The sequence below is a fragment of the Vombatus ursinus genome, unplaced genomic scaffold (genome assembly GCF_900497805.2).
Source record: "Vombatus ursinus unplaced genomic scaffold, bare-nosed wombat genome assembly UNPS02012709.1, whole genome shotgun sequence".
NCBI lineage: Eukaryota > Metazoa > Chordata > Mammalia > Diprotodontia > Vombatidae > Vombatus > Vombatus ursinus.
In genome coordinates, this window is record NW_020952487.1 from 322,513 (window position 1) to 343,450 (window position 20,938).

Here is a 20,938-nt window from a genome sequence, read left to right on the forward strand (position 1 = left end):
CTCATCCACATGCACTACAGCTAACAATTCAAACTGTTAACAATCCTGTCACTTTGGACTCTTTTGCAGAAACAAAGAAAGCCTGCTAAAAGACATGAGCATAGGGGTCCGAGGTACTTCGAGAAATATTTCTGTAATGTTTCCAGGGCCCTAAGTATTTCTATTGGGAGGTTAGGGAGCAGGGCTCACACGACCTCACTGGGCACACTGTATTCTTGGGGTTTGGGGAAAGCCTAGCAGGTAGGTAGGTGCTAGTGGCTTTATAAAAACAAGGCAAAGTATAGCCTGCAAAATCTCCCAAATTCCCCATCCTATCCCAACACCTCAGTTCTGAGGCCTGTTGGTCATCAACACACTGAATGAAACCAAAGCAAATAACTAAAATGATCATCATTGTAACAAAACCCTCAAATCCAATCCTGAAAAAGATCAAGACTCTAAGATGATTAAAAAGTTAAACATCATCTTCAGGGCAAAGGTGGGGGTGGGGATAGGGGTGAGAAGAGAAGGGAGGAGTCAGGGCAAAGGGAGAATGGGGTGGATTACACACAGTATGTGAATGGCTGGTCTTCACTAAAGACACGTCATGAATCAGACCATCAGTTATGTTATGAGAACCAATACCAACATTTCTTCTGTGGAGCACAGTAATAAGCACATTTTTTATGGATGTGTTTAGGACAGAAAGGGTAGTGGGGCTGGAAGGGGAAGGGAAGACAGTGGGGAAGTGAATGTGTTATATATACAAAGAGAAATGACAGAGGCCACCCTTGCTTTAGCTCTTGGCTGTTTCTTTCTCTTTGTTTTCCGCGTCCTCAGGATATGCATGCCACGTCAGTCTCTCTTCATAAAATGCTATCACAATCTGTGGGCATTTTACATTGGCTTCCTTTGCAAGGACCAGGTCAGCTTCATCTGTGTCTTTCCTAGAGAGAGAAAACGAGCCTTGAGGATACAGACAGAAAAAGCATCCCAACAAGGTCTGTGCCAATGGCAAGCAACTTCACGGAATGAGATGTGACAATACCCATTTTGTGAATAGGGAAAATGTGGTTCAGCAAGGAAAATATGACCCCTTTGTCCTATTAACTTGAAATACTATTTCAAGGCAGAAGGGAAGGTAGAGGCTTTTATACAGTGAAAGGCAAATTTAAAGGGGGGAAATTTAAGAAAACACACTCCAAACATTTCATGAGTCTTGCATTGTACCTAGTCTCAGGGGAGAGGGAAAGAAACCCAGAGCTGTTAGCAAGTGAAATTCATGGCTGTTCAAATGAGAGAACTGAAAATTCAAGCTCACTGCACTTAACAACTCCATCACAACGGACTTGCTCCAATAACTAGAAACAAAGAATTAGGCTTGAACCCCAAATTGTATCGTTGAACATTCATCATCTTCTATCACATAGGTTGTGATCTTTTAAACAGAAGGCCAATTTCTAATTATTAAAAGGTTGATTGACTTATTGTGGATCACACCCTCCTTATGGTCATATTAAAACTATTACCATTGCCAGGAAAACAAAAGGAAATGGAAACACAATTTGGTCAATAATTACAATTTTTCAGCAATTCTTATAAATTGCTGTGCTGGAAGTATCTCACTTGGAATTGGCTAAAATGAGATTTGGGTTAAATGTGAATTTCAGTTACCCTACATCCTGGATGAGCCTTCTCCCACTGCCATGGATAACCAAGAGCTAGCTGCAGCGTCTTAATGTTTGCTTTGCACTGTAATCACGAGGTTCAGTTGAAAGGCCAGCAAATGCTATACCTTCCAGTTTTATAGGAGAGTCAGCTATTAAACTGGGTGAACAAGAGGTTAGGGAGAATGTAGACATTTGTGCAGAAAGAAAATCTACTTAGGGTATGGATTTTAAGTCTGGACTTTGAGTAGAAAAACTAGTTAATCTGACTTAAAAACCACAGGGAGTAGATGTGGTTGAACAAGAAGGGACAGTCTCTACCAGTTCGTCTCCATAGACTGCAGTGGCTCTTCAAACACAGGCCTCTGAGTAATTTACTACCAGCTCTTCCATCGGATAAAATATTAAGCCTACTGATTAAACCACTTTGAAGGTAATTAGCCTCCTTTGTGGTACTCAAGCTGGAGTCCTCCAATGTTTAGAGACCAGACTTCATCATGAGCTCAGAGCACTTGGAATCTGAAAGAAGGAGGCATTCCGTAAGAGGTGTATCATAACTCACCTTGTATCTTTAAAGCAAAGCTGGAACAGAGGTGAGGGGAAGTACTCTACTCTCTGCTAAGAGCCATTCCCTCTTCTGGATGAGATAACTTTGGATAGTACTAGCCTTAATAATGCTGATTTCGAAAACAGTTGTTTTCTATCTCATAATTTGAAAATCTCTTCCTCAATAATGGCTAGAGGTCTCAGTCAGCCTTTGCTTCTCCAAGCCACACCAGGTCTCATGATAAAGTATGACTTATTCTGATCACAAAAAAAGACTAGTTACATAATACTACACAAATAACAACAGTTCCCCTGGTAAACAGCATGTGCTCTATTGGAAGAGTTTATTCTAATAGTGAAGCTGGAGGATTTCCTTTTTTAACAATGCTAGATCAGAACTGCACTGTCAGAAAAAAAGAAATCAATTTAATTTGGGGAACTTTCTTAAGAACATTTAAAGGGTTAAGGATCCCGAAGATGATCAATACTCCTGAGCTCAGAAATACGGAATGTTGCTCTATTTTACTTATAAATTTAAGCCAGTGACAAAACTGTTTTCTTTTGTCTCTGTATCCCTAAAACACAGGACCATGCCTGTGGGTCCAGTGACAGCAGAGACTCAGTAAATGCTTGCCTGAACTAAAGAGACCCAAACTCTCACCATTTCATTAGGAACATTAAGTCTCCACAGGAATCTGTTGCCCCGATGATTTTTTCTGGCTCCAGTCCTCTCTCAAAGCCCCGGGCAATATCATTGCTCTGCTACAAACACAAAAATGAAGGCATTACAATTTGGGAGAAAGAATACTACTGACAATTTCTTTGATCTACTGGGAGCAACCTAAATTAAGCTGAAAACATTTTCACCAACTCAAATTACTTAAACTTCTATTTATTCCTATAATTCTGGGGAGAGGCTTGATTCCATTCAGTTATGGTTGGTGTTCAGTTGTTCTCAGTCACGTTCAACTCTGTGACCCCATCTGGGGTTCTCTTGGCAAAGATACTGGAGTGGTTTGCCATTTCCTTCTCTTCAGCTTATTTTACATATGAAGAAACTGAGGTAAACAGCAGTAAGTGACTTGTCTAGGGTGACAGAGTTACTAAGTGTCTGAGGCCAGATTTGAACCCAGGTCTTCCTGACTCGAGGCCTGGCGCTCTATCTACTGTGCCACCCAGCTCCCGTCAGCTTCCATTCAGTAGATCTCTATTGAGCATTTACTATCTCTATGGGGCTGTGCTTTGGATCAATGGTCCTTCTAGATGTACCATGGGTGGTACTAGGGCATGAAGCCATTTTATAAGAAGGCAAGGTTGCCTTCAAAAGGTTAGAGACAGGTGCCAAATAGCCTTCAATTCCTCTAAAAATAAATTAAAAAATGTATGCTCCCTAAGTTTACTATCTGCTACACAATGAGTACCTTTTATTTGTTCTACAACTATTTCTTTTAAACTTCAAGACCCTTAGTTTGAGGGTGTGAATGTGAAACAAGGATCTCCTTGTGGTCACAGCATATTCCAACACCTCATTCTGAACTTTCATCTTTCCAGAATGAAAGTTCTTGACTAAAAGCCATTCCCCAACAGAGAAGTGGTCAAAGGATATAAACGGTTTTCAGAAGAAAAAAAAATGCAAAATGTCAACAACCACATTAAAAAATGCTCCAAATCAATAATAAAGAAATTAAACACCCCTGAGATTTCACCTTAACATCCATCAAACTGACAAGAATGATAAAAAATAGTCAGTGTTGGAGAAGCTGTGGAAAAGTCAGTCCTCCTAATACAATACTGGCAGAACTGTGAAGTAGTCCAACCATTCTGGGAAACAACTTAGAATTACCTGAGAAAAGTCACCACACTATTCATATCCACAGATCTTATTTACTAGGAAAAGACACCATTCCCCCCAAAGGAAGTCAATGACAAGAAAGGTTCCACATACCCCAAAACATTCAGAGTAGGGCTTTTTGTAGTAACAAAAAACACTAGAGACACCCACTATTGAGGAATGGCTAAACAAGTTGTGATACATGAAGGTAATGTAACAGAATGTTAAGAAAATGAGGAATTCAAAAATTTGTTTGAACTGATAAATAAAAAGCAGAATCAGATGAACAATATACACAATGACTACAATAATGTATGCTATTAAAAAAAACAACTAGAAAACATAAAAATCAGATTAAATGCAATGACTCATCTTAGTTTCAGGAGACCAATGAGAAAATTCATTTCTCAACAGAAGTGGTGGACTGCTGGTGTGGAATCTACTGTCAGCCACTTACATATACTATCTGCCATTTGCAATATTACTTCTCCAACAGTCGCCTAACAATTAGCTATGCTAATATAAGAATGGCCACAGGATTTATGGCACTGAAATGCAGAGGAACTCACCCTCCACACCTATATCTTATTACACTCCATCCTCTCTGTGTCTAACTGGCCCCGGCCCCCTCCTGCTTCAGATCTTATAGTCTACATTCCAGGGTGGAGATGGATGTAGAGGAGGAGGGATGAGGTCACTATTAATTCACTAGGGGATTATCCAGAGTTGACTGAAATACAATGTTCTCTCCTGTCCAACCTCAATTCTCAGCCCTAGTTGCAAACTTGGCTGTTAGTAAGTTGATGGTTGAAATTCACAGACCATGAATTTTTTAAAAGCTCATTTTCAAGTCTGTTACAGGATTATAATTGTTAACCTATTGAGTAGCAACATGTAACCAGATTTGAAGAGTCTACCTGAATAAAAGAAATCTCCAGAGCTTCATTTTCATAATAAAATCTTTAATTTGATACTCATTTCTCTCTCTTCTGGGAGAAATAAAGCATAAAGGATTCAGAAGGTCCCAACAGAACCCTCATTTGAGAAGGAAACTCCATGGATCAAGGGAGATGTTGGCTCTTAGAACATAGCTCTCTCTTTTTTTGGGGGGGGATGAAGAGAAGGTTCCCAGATGTGCACACAGCTGCTCACAGCTGGAATGCTGGCACAGGGACTGAGCTGTAAATCATAGCAGGCGGCTGAAAACAGTTTGCCACATAGGGAGGGAAGGAGAAAAAAACGGAAGAAAAATGTTCAAGCTGCTAAAAAGGAGTTGAGGCGAGGAAAATGCTAAAATCATCACACAGGCAGTAATCTTAAATCAGGCATAATGCCGACTAACAAATTTCTTCTGTGGTGGTTTAAGGAAAGAAATGCAATCCCCTCCCGTACCTTTAAAGCATACACTCAACGATCATTCCAGCTGCCTGCCATGTGCTAGCACTACTGAGAATGCCACCAGGGGCCCCCAGATGAGAGGTGAGAGGCAGAGGATGGCTGAGGGTTGTTTTCAAGGTCGGCTCCATTCTGAATCTGGCCCAGCTAATACCTGGTGCTCTGGCCAGTGGCTTGAGGCCAAGCCATTCCTTTTAGTACAGCACACTGGGCTGAGAAAGCAGCTGTCAACTGTTAAAGCTCAGTGCCAGGCACTTTTTGCTCCCTAACTTTATCCCCACCTAAGACGAGTTATAGGAGAATCCCCCCTCTGCTAACTGTTGCCTGCCATGAGGTCTGAAAAATGTGGGGAAAAAAGGCACAAGACTTCCCCTTCTAAAAAGAGAAGGAAGACACACTGAAATCCCTAGTACCATGTCACTATGATGTTCCAACTTTTTAGAATAGGACAAGTATGGCTCTTCAAATAAGGCAGTCAGAAGGGGGAAATATAAAGAGGGACACTTAACCTATGGCCCATCCCTACTTGCAGAGCCTTAACTTTCAAATTCATTTCAATTCTGGGTAAAGGTGATCTCTTTTTCTGTCTTACCAAGAGGGAAGAATTACTTTGGCCCTTAAAAAGGGCATTCAATAAGGTAAATTTCTACCAGATCACCTAAAAATGCTGAGGGCTACAAATGCCTAAGAAATGACCTTTACCACTTTCTTGGAATAAGAATTGGTGGCTCTGTAAAAGATACCTGCATTGCTCTTATCTAAGCAGCATTTGGGGAGGATGTGTGTGTGTGTGTGTGTGTGAAGGGATGAGTCGTGGTGTGATTAAAAACTACATACTCAGAGTAATGGAGAAGAGGACAAAAAGACTTCAAGCAATTGCTTTCTTCTATAGAATTCCCAAATTAGGAAGCTTCTTTCACTATACTTTACTTCCCTCAAAGATTGTTAACCAAACAGAGTGGAGATCCATGTAGCTATTAGTGGAGGTAATATCAAAAGATTTAGGGGAAATAAACAAATAATGTATTTTTTTTAACCAGGAGGAGGACCTGATGTCTGTCCTTTGTTTTGGTGGTGGTGGGGGAAGGGGTTGAGAGTGGGAAGTGAGGGAGCAGGGCAGTGAAGAGTGCAAAGAGTGGAATATTTGATAGGATAGCTTTTTAGTTCCCTCTGAGCTTGGAGATTTTAAGATTCTAAGGTGTATATAGTATGAGGTCAAAACCCAGCTTGTGTTACCTACCAGGGTAACTGAAAGGCTAACTAGATGAAATACAAAATGACTGAACTGAGCCAAGATGAAACAATACAATATAAACCGTGGCCTAATAGTTAAACAGTATCAAAGAAGTAAAAACACTCCAAAAGGGCAAAGCATAATAATGACCTTTGCAACAAAGCAGGAAGGCGAGCAGAGTAAAATTTCGGACATTTTCAAAGCCTTTTCCCATCATCAAAATCTCACCAACCCTATTCTGCCTTCTATAGAAGAGCCACTACAAAGAGCCGTTTTAACAGCCAGCTGTGGCCAAACGGACCACAGCACCTCCCTCTCTCAGCCAGAAGGGGGCACCAGCAGGAGACAAGATTCCTCCCTGAAAGCTCTTTGTTCCTGCCTGTGTTTCACCCTTGGCCAGGGATTCTGGGAAGAGAGCTAACAGGACCAAAATCAGATCTTGCTAAACAAGTTCCGAAGAGGAAAGAGGAAGAAAAAAAAAGATGAGATGCCAGCTCACCTCTCTCTTTTTTTTTGACTTGATCTCTTCAGCACTGTTGGCAAAGCTGGATTTTCTCTTGGTGCTTTCTGACTTCTCCCGGGGCTTGTTGTTTTCACCTTCCTTCATCTTTTTGTACTTTTTCATAAACTCTGAGATCAATTCAGGGCAATCCAGGTTTTTCTCAGGCTCCCAGGTATTATGTTCCCTGGGACAAAAGGGAAGGAGAAAGAAAGCAAGAGTGAGAAAACTGCACCATGGCTGGAGAAGAGCTGCTGCAGGGAAAGGATCTGATTGTAAAATGATGGCCACGTATCAGTGGCAAATTGTGTCTGAGATCACACCATTTTCTCTATGTTCATCAAGAAACACCAATAATAATTAAATCAACAAAGGACTGTTAATGGGAATGGTGATCAGCCACATACACGTCAACCTCACAAGAGTGTGATTTAAAGGAGATGAAATTCACAATCTCCATCACAGAGGACTTTGCCTCCAGTAAGTTTCTGAAAACTTCTGTGCCCGCTGAGGGAGCCTGAGTAAGTGTTTACACTAGGAAAATCAACATAATAAATAAGTTCTGTCAACTGGGACTGGGGGGTATTCTATATAATGAATTTTTTGCCCATTGGCCTGGCAAAGAACTTTGGTCACAGGGGCTTTGAAATATGTGTTGAATTGAATGTAGAACTGAGAAACAGTCTCCAGCTTTCATTTACTTGATAAAATCCACGGTTCTGTCTCAAAGAAACAAAAATCACACATATAACTAGTGTTTGAGAAGTATAAAGAATCAGCAAGGGAAGTCAAACTAGTCATTTTCCATTTCCTCTAACCAAAGCTAGCATAATAAACTACCATCATTTTCCTGTATCAAACTCTAACACCCACACCTAGTTTCCATTAAAAGGTTGCCCTTGGGTGCTTCTTTGAAGAAAGCCTCTATTCCCAATTAAAGAAAGAATGACTCCAACTAGCACAGGTTTAACAGTCTCATCCTCTAGGCAGGGAAGTGTTGAACGTACCCTGTGGGCTCCAGTAACCAGGCTCTTGAAGGAAGCAATGCAGTGATACCACCTAAGAACCCCTCCCTAGCTTTGTCCTATGGAACAGATAACAGCCTAAGAACAACAAACAGTTCACTGAGTTCAAACCCATTTCAGAATCACTTGGGCTCATTCTCCTGGTGTGGATGAAATGTACACTGAATCTCTCCTCCTCAGTTGTGAAGTTTCTCACATCATAATTTCCCCCCAAATTCAAAGACCTTAAAAGAGGTTGATCATTCCCAGAGGAAATGATGCATCTGTAAGGGACTTACCAAGTATTACACAAACCATTGGGGTAAGAAAAGATACTTCTCTGTATGGGCCCAAATTTCTGTTTTTGGAAGACTACCATATCTAACCAGTCTCCTAACAGAGCTGATGGCAGAGCTCACCAAAGACCTTATTTATACATCCTAGACTTTGTACAATCTCTGCATTTTGTAACCTTTAGAAAACCTTAAGTATAATTTCCAGTCAGGGTGAGGAAACTAAGAAAAAAAAATTGCCTATCTCCTCTCTCTTTATCTAGCCTGAAACATGGGCTGGAAGATTCATGTCTGGAGGTTTCAGATCATCTATCAATGACTTCAAATGCATTTCTATCAGTGTTCCATTGGATTCATAATCATCCTAAAAATACCTAGTTCATATATTAACTCATATCCCATAGTATTAAATGTCAGACAACTCAAGCAACCAAGTTACACATTCACTCAAGCCCTTTATTTGAAGGAATCAACAGTAAGAACTAAAAAGTCACCCACATCATCATAGCAAGGACAGCATCTTACCACTCTTTGTTCCCCCAGGGCCCAAAGTTAATGAGTAACTAGAAATGTAGCAATGGAAAAAACCTTTGACTTGGCATTAAGACAGACTTGGGTTTGAGTCCTAGATTTGACTCAAAAAGTTATGTGACCAGAGACTAGTCTCTAAACCCCCTCTAAAGCTCAGTTGCCCTCTCCCTTTATAAAATCGACAAAACCCATTCCACAGAGTCCCTGTAAAGATAGCCCATTTATCATTCTCAAACCAGGGGAGTTGAGGAAGTATGCCTACAGTGAAGATGGCATCAGTGGAAAGCCAGGACCACGTAGGTACTGCCTGGTGGGAACAGGAATATCTCTGTACATTGCCACCCTTTTTCTCATGTGCCCCCAATATTATGGGTTGAGATGCGTGCTTGAATCTAGTAGACTCAAAAGGGACGTCACAGCTACCAAATTTGTCACTCGTAAAACATATCTGAAGGAGCATGGTATAGTGGCAAAACTCCCAAGTACAAGTGGAACTAGATGAAAATGCGTATGAGAAACGTTTAACGAAAGAACTGATCTGTTTCTCTTTGAGTTGACATCTCTGGCAGAGTGGAGAGAAAGTCAGCCAAGAAGTCAGGAAGCCCTGGATTCTAGTTCTGCCTCTGACATATCCTAGTGGTGTGACCCTGGGCAAGTCTGGGCATCCCTAAGACTCTTCAATTGCAAAGCAGGCGCTAACCTGAATGGAGTTTCCTATACCAATAAAATCAACGCTCCAGTCCTTATCCTTAAAACATACGGACTCATTGTCACAGCCACTGCTACAAAACCTTCAGTTGCTCCCTATTGCCTCTATAATGAAGCACACAGTCCTCAGTCTTTAGGGCTTTAAGCCTCTTCCCACCTTGGGTTTTTTGCTCCACCTCTGCTGCTTAAGTCAACCCCCAGCTTCCAGTTTGTGAGCCACCCCCAAGGGAAGCGAGCCCTTTCTGGATGCTCCAGTTATACTCACTCTCTCCCCCTTTGAATTACTCTGTATATACTTACTTGGATACAGGTTAGAGTCACCTAACTGAACACAAACCCCTGGAGGGCAGACCAGGATTGCTTCTCGTGTTTGTGTCCCCAGCACCTAGCACAAAACCTCACACAAGCAGATTCTTAATAAATATTTGCTGAAGTGAATTTTCACAACTGGCAATGGCTCAAGTCTTTCCTGAGGTAGAAACCCTTTGGCTTTTAACATTCACCCAGTGATGGCTATAAAGAGAGCTTGAATCTGTAAACTAAAATGTTGTCTAGAAGTTTAAAAATATTTTTAAAACAATGACCATCTAATTCAGGAATTTTCCAACATCTGTAAAATCAAGGCAATGGCAATTCTACTTTATTAAGTTAAAATGAGCATCTTATCTCTGTAGTTGCCAAACTGAATAGTATAGGTCAAATTCAGGGAACTATCACAGCTTTCTCCAAATATGAACAGGTTTTTTATTTGCTTCACTGAATCAGTTCCCACTTAATCAAGTTAAGGAGAGAAATGTTAGGAGTTTCACTCTCTAGAGCTCTTAATCATTATAGCAATGCATTCACCCATGAACTCCAGGTCACCAGGCAGGGCTCAGGGAAAAGGTAATGGTCAGAAAATGCCTCAAGGTTGCTGTTACCTTTCTCCAACTACATATCTGAAAGCTGCTGTCAAGCATAAAGAATCAGAACAGGGAGGACATCTGCATCCTAGGCCCGGATGTCCACCTTTTCCAGTCAGAGGAACGACTCCATTGCCTCTCCATCCTCCCTCCCTCCTTTCCTTCTTCTCAATAATTCAGGTCAGGGGATCAGATATCTGAAGTTCAAAGGGATTTCAAAGACCATCCTAACTCCATCCCCCCATTTTACAGATGAGGAAACTGAGATCCAAGGAGGGTGAGTGTCCTGTCTAAGGTCACACAAAGTTAAGCATCAGATATGGGCTCCTCTGATTCCAGAACCAAAGGTTTCGCCAATGGGCCCTCATGTTCCCCTCTCTCTTCTGATTCTACCCAAAGGTTGTAGCTGATTGCTTTGGATGGTCTCCAAAGACTCTTCATAAGACCCCATGGTTCCTGGTCACATCCAATCAAGAAAGGTGGCTATAGCTACCATAAGTTCTTAGTTCTCTTCCGAGTGGTGCCCCCCCTTCCTGGAAGAAGAGTAGTTTTAATATAGGGTAAGGACAGGTATTGATTCAAACATTTATTGATCACCTAAGAGTGTGCTAAGGCTAGGGAATATATAAAAATTTGGAGATCAAGGACCCTTGCCCTCAATGGAGGTTATAGTTATTGGGGGGCAGGGGGGTTGGTGGAAAGGCATAAAGAGAGCATTTTAAGTGAATAAGTGAAGTGTAAAAACATCCTCCGAGCTCTTATAATGAGAGTGCCTTTAAAGAAAAGAGAATAGCAATCAGTTCAATTTAACAGATTGATAGATAGGCACCATGTAGGTGCTGGGGATATTAAAAGATAAATGGGAAAAAGGGAGAGGGAGGGTCAGAAACACAGAACATGTACAATAAAATACAAAACAATTTCCAGGGCACAAGCAACTGGGGTGTTGGGGCCAGGCTTTCTGCAGGAGAGAGCAAAGGAACAGAAGTATGAAGGACTCTAAGGAGTCTAAGAGACAGAGGTGAAGAGGGAATAGCATAGTAGAGTGGGACGGGTGGCATTAGGGGATATGGGTTCAAATCCTGCTTGGGCCACCTTGGGTAAATCACTTAATGTTTCTGAGCTTCCATTTTCTCCTCTGTAAAATGAGGAGACAGGAAGAGATGGGCCTTGAGATCCTCTCCAGCTTTAATTGCACAATCCTAGGAACGCATTCTAGGCATGGGAGACAAGTTAGGGCATAGGGATGGTACAGCAAGGTGGCCCATTTAGCTTGAACATTGGAATATGTGAATGAGATGAATATAAAATAAGCCTGGAAATGTAGACTGGAGCTAGATTGTGAAGAGTTTTAAAAGACAAACAGAAGAGGAGTTGGTATCTGATTAAAGGCAAGAGGGAGCCACTGGAATTTCTTGAGCACAGTCAGACCTACATCAGACCTACATTTTAGGAATATCAAGTTGGCAGCAGGGAGGAGGATGTACTGGAGAGAGAGGATACTGGAGGCAGAGAGACCAATTAGGGGACTATTGGAAAAGTATAGATGAGATGTCTGAGAAGCTGAACTAGGGTGTGAGATGTGACAGTTGCTTGATCTGTCAGAACAGACAAAGTTGGGTAACTGATTGCCTATGAGGCCTAAGGACAGGGAAGTTTAGAACATGGTTGTGAGGTTAGGAACCTAGGTGACTGGAACAATGGTATGCTTTCAAAAGAAAAAGGAGTTAAAAGTAGGAAAGGGTTTTATGGAAAGATAATCAGCTTTGTTTTAGACATGTTGAATTTGAGACACCTATGGGATGTCTAGATGAAAACCTCTGCAACTTGCCCGATGGTGTAAATAACAGGTCTAGAACCATTTTGTCTACAAAGAGCTCTCTAGAGTGAGTTCAAATTAATTTTTAAATCACTTGGATATCAAATATTTCTCCTAGTGTTGATTAAATAGAGACCTCCCTACTTGAACTGCCTCCCCATTCCCAGCAAAGAAAAATTCCTCTTACTGTTATCTTTCTTCCCAAAAGTTCATAGTACTTAACACCAGTTATCATTTCAGAGGAAACTGTGGCAATCGCACCAAGGCTGATGGCTTAAGTGAGCTGAAAAAAGTAAAGCAGACTCTTCTGGTTCCTCATCTGACATTCCATTCACTACACTCCCTGACTCCCAGCAATCTGAGGGTGAGAAGAGGACCAACAGAAAACTTTATATAGATTCCTAAGGCACTAATGTCAGAGAGAAACAGAGAGAAAAGAAGGGACTTACTCAGAGAAGCCTTTCCACTTGAGTAGGTATTCCACTTGCCCCTTAACCACGCGTCTGTCTAACACCTTCTCCACGACGTACTCCTCCTCATCCTCTGAAGATGAACTATCGGCTGTTCGCTTGGTTTTCTTTCCCATAGCGCACGATGTTTCACCTGAAGGACTAAGGCCACCCGGTTCCTGCAAATGGGAAGGGCAAGGCAGTTAGGAGCCATGGTAAGGGCTTAAGCTTTTTCAATCTCTGCCACCAGGGAAACTGAGCAATTGAGTCTTGTGTCTCTAAAGGAATAGTGTCAGAGACCAGCTCTCAGAAGTCCATCGATAAATGGGTCAACTGCAAACAACTCTACCCTCAAACCCTTTTCTCCAAAATTGTAATTAGAAGTTACAAAGGACCCTGAAGGCCAGCCTAGTCAGTTCTCAGTGGCTTATATTCAGGAAGTGAACACTCTTGCCTATTTTGGTGCCCAAATCCAGGCCAAGAAACTAAAAAAAGTACATGAAAAACCTCCATTCTGAAAGAATTATGGCCTACAGATCAGGTCACCTCAAAACCTGCCCAGGGGCAACTTAAGCCATACTGCATTTAAAGAATGCAATTCTTTAAAAAAAAAAAATTATGCCACTTAAATACCATTTTTTCCTCCTCTGATAATTTTGACCAGGCCCTTAATTGTAGAACAATGGCTCTTCAGCAATACAATTTAGGGACTCCCTTAAGCAACCTAAGTTTGTTTCCCTGGGGATATTAATGAAGTTGATATCTCAACACTTCTCTCTACCTTCACCTTTAAAACTCTGCTTGTGGCAAGCCTACCTCTGCTAAGGATGGGGAGAGTGGGTACAGGGGAAATGCTTGGATATTAAACACAGGAAATTAAAAGTAGAAGATGATTTATTAATAATTCCCAAGGCTAAACCAGTACAAACAGGTAGGGAGGCAACTCTCCTCTCCTCAAATGAAGTTGACTCGAGCCAAGGAGGAAGAAGAGAAGACCCCTAGTCTGAAGCTTCAACATGGGAACTAGAAATACAGAGAGGCTATTCATCAGCTAGACTCTAGAGTAAAGGCAAAGCAAAAGAACACAAATAGAAATTGAGCTATGCTGAGAAATATGTACTCTAGGGGGTGTTCAACAGACAATCAAGTTTTTAAACGGCCAGGTCATCATCATTACCACCACCACCATCACCATCATCATCACTATCAACATTTTGGAGTTTCTATTTGTTTTAAATGGTCCCTACTGTCTGGGGTAAGGGAGTAAGAAACCTTGGCAAAACTCCACTTTGGCTTTGCTGTCATCGTTAGAGGTGCTTCTGTGTGCCTTGAGAAAAGTAAAATTTTCTTTCTGGACAGAAGATCATTCCAGAAAAGTGGAGAGAACTCTTTAAGGATTATGCTTTAAGACAGAATAATCACTGTGACTTGAGTTGATGAGGGGAAAAAAAGCAGGTAGCTGTGGAAACTGCTTTTATGAATTAACTTCAAATAAACAAGTTTGAGGAAGAAGTAATCTACGGATATAGTTAGAAATTACAACTCCTAGGATATAAAAATCCAGCCAGCAAGTAGACCTGGTTTACCCACAAATACTCCCCACCCAGCATTGTTCCTGGAGTGAAACTAAAGAGTTTTTTGCATATGGGGGGTAAGGGAAGGAAGAGAAAAGAAGGAATAGGAGGCAGGGGCAGTTAAAAATTCATTCTCCATCAGTTTGGAAAAGCTCTTTAAGCTTCTCTAGAGGGAAATGTGGTTTATTTGAAATAAAAAATGACCAATAAAAGCAGACACCGACCTCAGCAGAGACAGGAAATGTCATATTCCAGCAGAGCACCCCCCTGCTCCCCCCACTCACCTTGGAATTTCCGGGAGCATGGCAGTTTGGGTCAGAGCGCTGGGGTGATAACCAGCTCTGTGTTTAACTGCATTGTGGCCACGGCCTCTTTTTGCCTCACCAGGGAAAAGAGGGATTTATATTTGTTTCAGTTCAGTTTGAAGAGGGAGCATTGAGAAAAATCTCCCCTTGCACATTCAGGCAGTAAAGAGGCCCAAACGGGGCAAGAAGAATGATGGCCCCCTCTTTTACCTACCGGATCTCCCCAGCTCTTTCTTTCCCTCTGGGCTAACAGGAGGGGCCTCCCCTCCCAGGTCTGGGGCCTGGCGGGGTGGCAGCTCCCCCGCCCCCACCCAGCTGTCTAGGCGCCACTGCGCAGCTGCCACGGTGCGTTGCCAAGGCAACTGGCAGCAGCACTCAAGGGGGAGAGGCGATCGGAAAAGTTAAAAGGCTGAACTTTCCTTTTCAGTAAAAACTGGGAGGAGAGGTTGGCTGGCGCCTCCCTGGGCCCCAGGCGGCAGGACTGCTTCAGGTCTACACCTAAACTCACTTAAGAAAGCAGTCACCAAGCCAAACTGTTCAGAAAACATAAACACAAACTTTTTCCACAAACTTTTTCATCTAGACTTTGGGGGAACAATGAAGCAAATTTAAATAGATAACAGTTGGCATAACAAGGGCCTGGAAGGTTTGCAAAGCCTTGCAAGACACTCTCACTTAGGCCTCACAATAACCCTGGAAGGAGGAAGGTAGTAGGTCGCATCCCCAAGGCTCAAACTAGGCAGGTGACTTCCCAGGGAAAAGTGCTCCAAGAAGGATTTTCAAAGCCTGGCCTATGGAGGGGTGGGAGGAAGGAACAAGAAAGAAGAAAATGGGGGGGGGGGGGCCGGCTCCACAGGGGAGTGGGAGGGTGAGCACCGAGGAGCTCTTCCTACCTGCCCTCGGGGGCCCTCTCCGCCTGTCTTCTCCCACCTCATAGACACAAACCAGGGAATTAAAACTGCTGGAGGGAAGGAATCCAGTCCGAAGGGGTGAGACTGCAGATAGGGGGAGAAAGAATCTATCACCCTCTCCTCCTAATCTGACCCCACTGGAGACTTTCCAAGAGGCTCTATTGTCAGCTCAATCACAGGGTAAGACTTAGGAGGTCAACACCTATAATTTAGAGGTGAGGAAACTCAGGCCCACAAAAGTTAACTGACTTGCCTGAGGTCACAAAAGGCATAGCTATAATTTGAACACAGGTCCCATGACACTAAATTCACTGTGAAGAAAGAAAAGCAAAATTTTAAGGCTCTAATACTAAAAAAACTTGGATTTACAACTTTTTGTTTGGTTAAAAGATACTGGTTATGTTAACAAATAAAGAAGGAAAGAAATAAGAAAAAAAAAGAAGCATTTATTAAAGCACCCACTATATGTCAAACATTTTGCTAAAAACTCTACAAATGTTATCTCATTTGATGCTTAAAACAACCTTGGGAGGTAGGTGCTGTTGTTATCTTCATTTTACAATTGAGAAAGGGTTAAGTAAACCTTTCATGTACAATCTCTGGTGTTTTGTTTTGGCTCAAAGTTATGCTTTTGAAATCTTAATAAAGTAATTAAAAGAGTGGACAAATACGTGAGAAAAGGAAGACTGATGTAGACAAAGAGGAAAGAGAAAAACATTAGCAAATTTAGAATTCCACAAATCATTTTTCCTAGCTCTAAAGAATCCATCCTGTGGACCCGAGATTCTCTTCTAGCTCACAGGCCCAGTATTAGTAAAGGTATATGGACAACAGAAATACTCAAATGTGAGAATTCAGGGGCTAGTGGTTATTTGGGATTGTTAAGAAAAAGAAAATGACTCTTGGGCATTGTAGAAATGACAAGATATAAAAATTACAATATTTCCTCAAATTAGGTTGGTATCAAAAGGAAAGCCATGGAATAAAAATTGCAAAGGTTTCCACTTAGCAGACATCAAATGATTGTACCAATCTTGCCTTTTCTTACTAATTCTTCTATACCTTTGATCTGGGGAATGTGGGCAAAGCACTGCTTTAGAAATAAGAATTATTAACTTGCTATGTGGGTACAGTGAGCCTCAGTTTCCCTATCTATAAAATGAACCACCTCTTTCCCATTCCTTCCTTCCCAACATGGCAGTGAGTTTAAATGAAAACCAAAAGGCTGAAAGACAAGAGTAGGGTAAGGGTATGCTAGGATCCTGTTGGAACAACAGCAGGAAATCTCTGACCTTCTAAATTCCAGAACTGCTAAACTATATCACATGCTGAGGGGTAAAGTAACCCTTACAGCTAAACAAGTAAAGGCAGCAACAAAAGAGGAACAACAGTAGATTTGGGAAGCACCGCTCTTTGAAGCAGCAGGAACTAACAAGCCTTCAGAGAACAAGCCCATGTATGTTCAGTTCTCAAAGGCAAAAATACTCATCATCACTACTGGAGAATCAGAACTTCTCTGGGGACTACAGGCTGAAAAAAGTAACTAATAGCAACTAGTAGTATAAGAGAGTAAGAGGGTGGAGGAAAATGTCAGCAGCAATGAATTTCTGTGGGATCATTCAAGAAAGGAAAAAAAAATTGCAAAGGGAGAAACACAAAAAGCTTTGAACCTCTTCTCTGCTCCCCTTTCCCTCTCCCCACTAAACTGGGAGGAAGAAGCAGCTTCAGCCATTTCCTTCCTCCAGGGGCACCTTTAAGAAATGCCTAAGGGCCACTGGGGCAGTGGCCCTTTCCTTTTGGGAAACAGGTTCAGCAACAGCTGAGGACAGATCAACTCTTGAGTTTTTGCCAAGAGTCAGAGTCCAACCCTAATATGCCGTAAAGAATGGCATGCAGTTGTCCGGTAAATCTCCCGGACAGTCACAGATCAGAAGCTGGCAAGGATGACGACATGGTTCTGATGGAATGTGTCTTATCTTAACCTTGAAGTTACAGATCTGCTCAGGAGCAGCACTGAGAAATGAGAAATGCACTCAGACAGCCGAGGGGACATAATTCTCTCCTAGACAGCTCGACCCAGTGTATTAGGGTCAAATGAAACACAAAGCTGGACAGACAATTTAAGGGCCGTGGCCTGCACCAGATAAAGCAGCAAGACTGGTGGTTCACATTGAGCATGGGAGGAGGCGACTTACCAGCATGAGAAATGAGACAGTTGCTGGCAGGATGATGGAGTGATTAAGGTGGAATCTAGATACCATGCAGGAAGAAATTGAGGACAAGCGTCCAAGTGCAACCTTATCCTTGTGGAAATTGCCATGGGATGGGACTGATGCTTCTCATGTTTCTAGAGAAAGTCTTTCAAGCAAAACTGCTCTTGACCCTCTCTCCCCTGAGCACTGGTGGAGAGTTTGCTGCTAAAGGCATCATCCATAGATCAATTCCGGCAACTAGGACCCCAGGGGACAAGAGAGGCTAGGGGTACTGTCAGGTTTTATCAAGGCTTTGGTTCAGCAATGAGGCACATTTGCCACACAGACCTCTGAACAGTAGGGTTGTTCCTTCCAGGAGTCTGCTGGGAGAAAGTGCTTGAGCCAGACTGCTGGTGAGCTAACCACCAGAAAGATATCAAAGGGCTTTTATAGTCAGGCACAGTCAGAATTCACATTCCAAGCTGCTGACAAGCCAGATCATTCAACAGATGAATTCTCCGAAAAGGAGAAGGGGGTAGCTGGAGAGGTGGGGAAGGGAAGAGAACCTATAAGACAAAAAGGTAAAGAATTTTTAAAATATCAGTTAATCCTCATCAATCAGACATAGAGGAGATTGCAGAGAATGCTGGAGGAAGTTAACGATGAATTTCACGGTTGGTTCTTTCAACAGAAGAACAAACCAATTCTTGAGCCACAGAACTACCCACACTGGACCTCTATCCAGTATTTATACTAATTTTGCTTTATACTTTTGCTTCTTTTTTTTTTTTTTGGCTAGGCAATGGGTTTAAGTGACTTGCCCATGGTCACACCGCCAGTAAGTGTTATGTGTCTGAGGCCAGATTTGAACTCAGGACCTCCTGACTCCAGAGCCAGTGCTCTATCCACTGCATCACCTAGCTGCTCCCATACTTTTGCTTCTTGGTCACTGCTTTCAATGCCAGATCCTTTTGTGGCTTGTCTTGGGCCACATGTGGAACACATTTTCATTACCTCTCCATGACTGATGGCAGGCAGTGTATGTCCTTAAGCTTGCCTTTAGGGAAGCTTGGTAGTGTTTAAAATAAGGCATCTGTTGGCAGGCTTTGTACCACCAGGCAAGCCAAAGACAGCTCTTTTGAGGAAGGACACAGACTAACTACTATAAAAGATGGACTACAATGATGCCTTGATAGTTTTTTAAAAGGTTTCAATAAAATCTTCCTAGCCCACTAAGAATATGCTATCTTTTCTACATCATCATTAGTGAAAAAAGCCCAAAGTTAAATGTCAGGAAAGGAAAATGTTATAAATAAAATCTCTTTACCACATGGGAGAAATGAAACAACAACAAAAAATCTTGGGTGATTAAGTTAGACTGAGGCCTCGGTCTATTCTCCCACTCCATGGGATAGAGAGCCTACCTGGACAAGAACTAGCAAATGATTTAGGTGAAGATTAAATATTATCTACAACACTAATAATATATAACCAGTTCTTCACTCTGTCCCATCCAGCCTTATGACAGGGAAATGAGCTCATGAAAAGAACCCAAATTTAAAAAGTGCTTTAATCTGCTCTATATCTATTCTTTGTTCTTTATGGAATTGAGTGCTGATGGTCTTGGGTATGTTACACGAATGGCATAAAAGTAAAACACCATCTATAAAGATGTTTTCTTTCACTGGATTGATGATTTCCAAAGTAGTAGCCGTGTGGCATTTTAACAAAAACATACCATAGAGATGCACACTACAGCTGTCCTGGTTGTCTCAGGTTTTGTTAAATGGGCTGATAACTATCACTCTACCTCCACCAAAAAGCCCAAGCGCACCCAATTCAAGGAGTTAAAAGCTGTTTAAACGGCTGTTTAAAAGACTGGTTTAGGAAAGAGTTGGGGAGGAAGATTAACTGTGGTCATTAACAGGCCTATCATTAACAAGCCACATATAGACTACACAAACTTTATTAACAGAGAGGAGTGACAGGAAAGGAAAAACTCTGGCTAACATCACTCCAGATGATCTAAAAGTCATCCTAAAACACAGTTGCAGCTACAGTTGAAATTCAATTACCCAGGGACTAATTATCTTTTTCTTAAGTTTATCTAGGCCTTCTTTCTTAGGCCACCTCCTGATATATTTACACCTCCACTAAAGGGTGGACAGAACTACCAGGAATAGTTTAGTTTACTTTGCTTATTTTTTTAATTAGCTGAAAGAGGAGACTACTTTGAAGATTTCATTTCTCTCCTCCTAAACTACCACAAAAACTAGTTGAGTTTGTAGAACCAAAGTCTCCATCTTGTTTGATGTAATGAAATATTTAATAACCAAATTACTGATACTAGATCATAATTCTAGAAATTAAACAATTCTCTGGATATATTTTTTAAAATCAACAATTGTTCTGGATCTTGTGCCTCACGAGTCCATCATATTTGACTAAAATTTGAAGTAGTGCTGGAACATGACCCCAGGTTGGGCAGATCTAAGAGTAAGAACTTCACCATCCAAGTGGCAGAGACTTGTGGGACTATGAAAACAGGCACATATCTAGCAGAAGAATGATTTCCAGCTGCTGCCTTCCAGTAATGCCAGATTTTGGACCAGTTAGACTCATTTAAACGAAAAAATTTATTTTCCTTCACAATCTTAAGGCCAAGACGAGTCAAGTACTGAACCTGCCATTTCCCAATAACAGATCAATTCCTTTTGGTGTTATATTTCACCACACTAGGTTAAACTAGGAAATGAGCTGTGTGACCTTAGACAGATCCCTTAACTTTTCCGTGGCAGCTAGGAGCAGTGGCCTGGGGTCGGGAGAGACTCATCTTTTCTGAGTTAAAATCCAACAGACTGTACTAGCTGGGTGATTCTGAGCAAATCACTTAATCCAGTTTGCCTCAGTTTCCTCATCTGTAAAATGAGCTGTAGAAGGAAATGACAATCTACTCCAGTATCTTTGCAAAGAAAACCCATAAAGAGTCGGACACATCTGAAAAATTACTGAACACAGAAAAAAAAGTTACTTTTTTTTTTTTAACAGAATGTAGTAATCTTTTTGAGGGCAGTGATCTTTCTGTCTTTATTTTGTACC

General features: G+C 41.7%; 1 protein-coding gene across 4 annotated transcripts in view; it reads right to left on the minus strand.

The window, feature by feature from the left end:
* Positions 1 to 446: 446 nt before the first annotated feature.
* Positions 447 to 20,938, minus strand: part of CBX5 (chromobox 5) — a 32,027-nt gene continuing 11,535 nt past the window's right edge. The window contains exons 1-5 of one of the 4 annotated variants that reach the window (XM_027858062.1): positions 14,951 to 15,031; positions 12,858 to 13,036; positions 7,152 to 7,338; positions 2,854 to 2,954; positions 447 to 926 (exon numbers count right to left, since the gene is read on the minus strand). In XM_027858062.1, the coding sequence (XP_027713863.1) occupies positions 776 to 926; positions 2,854 to 2,954; positions 7,152 to 7,338; positions 12,858 to 12,994 (576 nt within the window). In that variant the 5' untranslated portion in view covers positions 12,995 to 13,036; positions 14,951 to 15,031 and the 3' untranslated portion in view covers positions 447 to 775. Of the gene's footprint in view, positions 927 to 2,853; positions 2,955 to 7,151; positions 7,339 to 12,857; positions 13,037 to 14,715; positions 14,873 to 14,950; positions 15,032 to 20,938 lie in introns of those variants that run through there. The other 3 variants (XM_027858063.1, XM_027858064.1, XM_027858061.1) reach the window with 3 other exon arrangements.